The sequence below is a fragment of the Buceros rhinoceros genome, unplaced genomic scaffold (assembly GCF_000710305.1).
Source record: "Buceros rhinoceros silvestris isolate BGI_N320 unplaced genomic scaffold, ASM71030v1 scaffold10698, whole genome shotgun sequence".
In the NCBI taxonomy this organism is placed as follows: Eukaryota; Metazoa; Chordata; class Aves; order Bucerotiformes; family Bucerotidae; genus Buceros; species Buceros rhinoceros.
The window spans coordinates 14,062-19,554 of NW_010427502.1; the positions used below are offsets into that span (position 1 = coordinate 14,062).

General features: G+C 45.0%; 1 protein-coding gene across 1 annotated transcript in view; it reads left to right on the forward strand.

Moving 5' to 3' along the window:
* The first annotated feature begins 4,104 nt into the window (after positions 1–4,104).
* The window catches only part of LOC104498535 (arylsulfatase H-like), a 13,502-nt gene continuing 12,113 nt past the window's right edge, over positions 4,105–5,493 (forward strand). The window contains 1 exon segment of the mRNA XM_010141929.1: positions 4,105–4,217. Coding sequence (XP_010140231.1) covers positions 4,105–4,217 — 113 coding nt within the window.

A 5,493-nucleotide genomic window follows, 5' to 3' on the forward strand; every position in this document is an offset into this window, starting at 1 on the left:
ACTTTAGGAACATGTTAGATATATGTGCCTTGCTTCCACCAGCTATCAGAATAAAAATTTGTCCTGTGTATTTTATAGCTTGTCAGAAAAAAAATCCATGAGGAGTTTTCTTTTTTGAGATCTCTCAACTCTGTAATAACCTTATTATTTGTGAAAAACTCTTGTTTTGGTTTGGGTTTTAATATTTTCAGTGTAAATTTTAGTCTGGCAGCCTCAACTGCCTAAAAACTGTTCTAAATCTATTTTGCTCTTACTTCCCATGAGAAAAATAACCCGGAAATATTTGAAATTACGTCTATAAATTCTGGTATGTACAAATATATTCACACACACATTAAGCTATCACTACCTTCACTGCTGTAGAACGAAGAGAGGACAAGAGACCACCCACCTGTTATTAAGCATTTAACTTATATGTGAGCGTTCCCAAAAAGCAGTATCCACGCAGACTACCACAGACGCATACATGGCCTGTGTTGTCCTGAGAGGCCAACAGCAGGTGCCCCTCTAGAGTGGCATACAGAGAAGTGACCACCTCTGTGGGACAACACAAGGGCTGCGTGCTCCTGAGTGGGAAGAGGCCAACAAACCCCCTCCCCCGCCAAAAAAAAAAAAAAAAAAAAAACTGAATGCACAACTTTCAAAGAGCACTATGTTATTACTACAACTTGAAAACCTGTAAATTCAGATTAGCTGAGACACCAAAAAAAAAAAAAAAAAAAAATCTGTAAAACTGTGACAAAAGAAAGTGCATGACCAAGGGCAGCAGAAGGGACCCGGGAGTTTGAATTAAGCACCCTCTTGTGCAAGCAAGCACATTAAGGAGAAAGATACTACTTTTCCATTGAAGATCATCTAGAGCAGTTTTTCCTGGGCTGGACAGAGTGGTCACGGCCCTTTTTGCTTTAAACTACCTCATCACAAGTTACAAGCTACTCCGAAAAGAGCTAATGTCCACGTCTCTTGTAAAAACTGGGGTTTCTGACAGGGTAATCCACAGCCATGGTTCCTGTTGTCAGTGCTCTTTGCACCTTATTCGTGGCTTTTAATGAAAAAGAAAAAATCCACCAAAAATCATGCAGCAAGATTTAGAAAAAAAGGTTTCCATTTTTTAGCTAAGTCACCATCCCACTCTGCTGAAGAGTTTGATCGCGCCTACAAGCAGGTTCCTGGTCACTGCCATTTATACTAGGCTGTTTCGCTTACACAGTGCAGCAAACTTTTTCAAAAATGGTGTGGCAGGCACAGAGACCCTGAGGAGGTGCTAGCACAAAGAACAGAGCCTGCACAAGCACCTGATAAAGATTAGGTCGACACCCCAGGGCTCTCTGGTGCCTCAGAGCCTAGGCTCCTTAGCTGGCCTCTTGTCTAAGCTTACCTCCAACTAATTAGAATGGCCACAGCTCACACACCACCAGGGTATAAAAGGAGCCCTGCTGGATTTGAGTTGGTCCTTCTTGGTGCAGCAGGGAATGCAGTTGGGGACTCTTCCCTCTGATCCAGACGCCGGTTGAGGATACTTCCCGGCACTGAGTGAGCCCTCACTCCCCTGTGGTGAGTGACCTTTGGTCTGGGAGTGGGAGATTTTCCCTTGTATGAGTGCATGTGTGCACATTGTGGTTTGTCTTCCTTAAAGAACGCTCCTTAGAGTTTAGGAATTTGCTGTGTAGCAATACATTCCCAACTGACATCTGGACTTGCAATTAATTTTGGTCAGTCGGAGTGCTGGACAACTTTGATTGCAATAAATCCACAGTTTTCAGATAGCTGCTGCTGTCTCTCGTGTGGGTGGTGCCTCCATGACAAATGGAAACGCTGATTTTCAGATTTCCTTGAGAGGTTAGATGGTGTGTAAGTAATCTGAATCATTCTCTTATACTTGGGAACAGCAGCCTTCTGAGTCAAGCCTTAGGCAGGAACTGGGGCACCTGAATTACTGCTTTACCAGGAGCACGCTTTTTTAAGTGACTCTCCCACTGGCCCCCACTTATTGCGCTTTGGCTAACACTGGCAGAGCTGTCCTGGAGTGCACAAACCAGGGTTGTCACAAACACAGATTACGTGCTCCAGGACAACAGGTATGCCTCTGCAACCACTCCTGGACATTCAGGCTTTGAAGACCTAGTGTAAATCAGGGTTCAAAGAAATAACAAGATTTTACATCCCTGTGCAATGGCTTTCAGAAAGGTAGAGTGTGAATCTAATGTTCTCTGAAAAGATACAGGATGCCAAAACCCAATCGGTCGCCAGAGGGAGCCTCTCAATCGTTATATCCCAGTAACCAACCGCTAGTAACTGGGGCCTTCATCATCTTAGATGTTGGTACTTTCACAGTGTCAACGAGTGCTACTTTCTCCAGCAACCAGTTTAAAGAAAATGAGGGTAAAACTTGAGAGTGTGCAAGGCTTCTCCAAAATTGCACATTCTGAACAAATACAAACTTCCTAAAGATTTCCCCACAGAAAACCAGGTAGAGGCAGTTAGTGTAGCCACTGGGGACAGAATTAGCTTCGCCTGGACCTTTTAAAAATGCCATCTTTACGCGGCACCAGAGGTAGGGCATTCTCCTTTCCCTCCTTCAAAGATGAAACCAAAGTAAGCACAAGTCCTCACTGAGAGGAAACGCTTAGACCACAAGCATTACCCCTCCTCCTTTATCCTCACTACACTGCCGCTGTGCCCAGGCAGTAATTCCAGCAGCCAGATTGCACCAAGTGCTGCTTACAGCAGTGATCTGGTTGAGCCCTCCCTGTTAGGAGAAGGCTACATACAAAACATCAAAGACATGCTCCTTTAGTGTAACTGCAGGCATGCATTCAATTTTCTGCTGTACTCTAAGTTTAGTAAATAACATAGCAGTTATAGTTTGTGGTTCTCTGTTACGAATATTATAGAATTTGCAAGAAGTCCTGGAAAAACACAGGGAGGGCAGGAGCGCTGTGGACCAGACCCCAGCTGCAAGAAGGGCTCTCCAAGTCAGCAGGGCCTGGCTGGGACTGACTGCAACCTGGAAAAACACACCACCTCAGCAGGCGCTTTCTTTTTAGAAACTATACAGCAGCAGAGGGCATCAGACAATAAGAAATCCGATACACTTCAATGAATCCTGAAGTGCTAAAGGCACAGCGAAGGGGAATGGGAACTGGAAAGCTACAAATTGCTGCGGTGTGAGTGGGGATGAGGAAGCAGGCACTGAGAGAAGGAAAACTAGACACACCACTTCTGTGCAGGTGAGGCTGTAGCCACTCCAGCATGGAAAGGTTGGGGTGGGAGAGAGCAGGAAAGGGGTCACCTGTGGTGCTGTGACTTGCCTCAGAGGCCTCTGCCAGCAAACAAGCTTAAGCAGTGCAACTGGTGATGAACTACCAACTCCCAGCAACATCTCCTTTCTAAGATAGAAGAACACAGGAAATTCTCTGCCAGTAAAGCAAGAATGCTGAGACAATATCTCATGCCGTCCCAGAACACTCATTACATCAGGACTCAAACAAGAAAAATCAAGAAAGCAATCATTACCAGCACGTAACCTTAATTTGTCCCTTTGCAAGAGGGCTAGAAAGCAGGCAGCACTCAGAAGGGAAGCCAAGTGACTCAGTTTCTGAAAAAGCAAATTCAGGTCTCTTATTGGCTTTTCCTCGCCACACCCTAAAACTGCTTCTCACTGCAGGCACTCGGGGCTGCGATAAAGTGAAGATATTAACTCAATTTCTATTTCCACAGACAAGTAAGTGCTGCTTGGTAAGTACAGTGATTTTCTGGTTTACTTGGTGCAAACAAGGAGAGGTTTATGGGGATCTGCTATTTATAGTGCCTCTCTCACGGGAGTGTCTCAGACTTGAAGGAGGAACCTCCCCTCCCTTAAGAAGCTGCTGCCTGGGCAGAAAGCATTTTGGCTACATCTGTGGTGTTACCTCTCCCGACCCTCACGCTTGTATGAATGTCACTGTTGTGCAAACAGTGGTGGGACGTGCAGCTTAAGGGACTCCAGTGTAAGTTAGGACATCCAGCTGCTCGCAAGCTCTGGTGTATTACGGCTTTCCTGTGGCGAAGTGCGCGTGAGCAGCTAGGGCAGATTTACAGACTGCCTTCAGAAACGGATGTTGGATGCTGTGCTGTAGCAGCAGTCGTGCTGAAAAATTTGGAACGATTTTAAGTCAGCTGAAAATAGGCCTATGCTCCAGGCTATCAGCTAGCTGCTTTGAGCATAGCTTGACCAGGTACCGTATTCCTCCTTTACTATGTTGGGAAATGCACAGGAGAATTTAATGGGCTCTTTTTCTTCGTTTGTTTGGGGTTTTTTGTGCTTCTGTGATAAAAATTCCTCGAGGAAGTTTTTAAAAGGCCTTTCCTGTTACAACATTATTCTCATACAAGCCTGTGTACACAGTGAGAGCTGCAGGCAACTTGTTATCGTGAGTCTGGCTTTCATTTTATCTATATCAAGTTTACAAAATAGGAATTTTAGACGACAGTTTCACAGACTGAACAGTACGAAATGGAGTGGAATTGCCTCTAAGACCTTTCACCGAGTGTTGCGAGACTGATGCCACAAATCTATATTGTTCTTGTGAAAAGTATATCTGAGTGCATCTAAAAGTATGAATATTTTCTCTTATTGGCTTGAACTGGGATTTCAGTATCTTGGAAATATTGTGATAGAAAAGTAAAGATGGACTGAACCAATCAGTAAAGGAAAAAAGTTAGTAAAATATGAAAGATATGCAAGCTATATCCCACTGGATTATCAAAACGGATGACGAAAGGGATAAAACCTAAATTACTTTGGGGGGTTAAACGATGGGAGCGGGAGGAGTTGTGCTTTAAGCCAAAGTCAATTCAGATAGCAAAGTGGACAGTTTGCTTGCAGCATGGCTGAAGTGCCACTTTGGCAAAAGCCCCAAAGAGTCCCCAAAAAGCATCCTCCAAACCAGTGGTGTCTGAATCAGGCAGGTGCTTGCTGCTGCCCCAGCGGTTGGGGGCTGAGCTGTGGGTTAGCTGTTGGGTCAGCTGTGCTGACCTGCAGAGAGCTGGGGTCCCCCCTGACTTCTCAGAAAGGGTAGAAACAGGCCAAACTGCTTTCACCGTCCCTCTTGTTCCCACCCAAACTGCTGGAGTTTCTCTGGCTGGACTGTCCTCACCTCTCACCAAGGAAATGGCTCGACAGGCATAATACCAGTCAGTACAGGGACTGTTCTCTCTATATTACCTGCTATTTCAAAGGCAGCTTGTGAGGGGGCTCAGCCTCAAGCTCCAGTCTGTGTTTGGATCAGTGTATCTCTGCAAGGAAGTACAGGCAGCTCATGACAAACAATTGCATAATTAACTTCGAAAATTTTCAACTCCCTTTTATTTCAACCCTTTTGGAGGCACATGGTATGTATATGTAAAAGACGGCTGAGGTGTCCTCCAGTATCTTCCCTGTACCTATTTAGGATGCAGCAAAGGCAAAATTCATATGCAGGAAACTGTCTGTAGATAGCGATGCTGCATCAG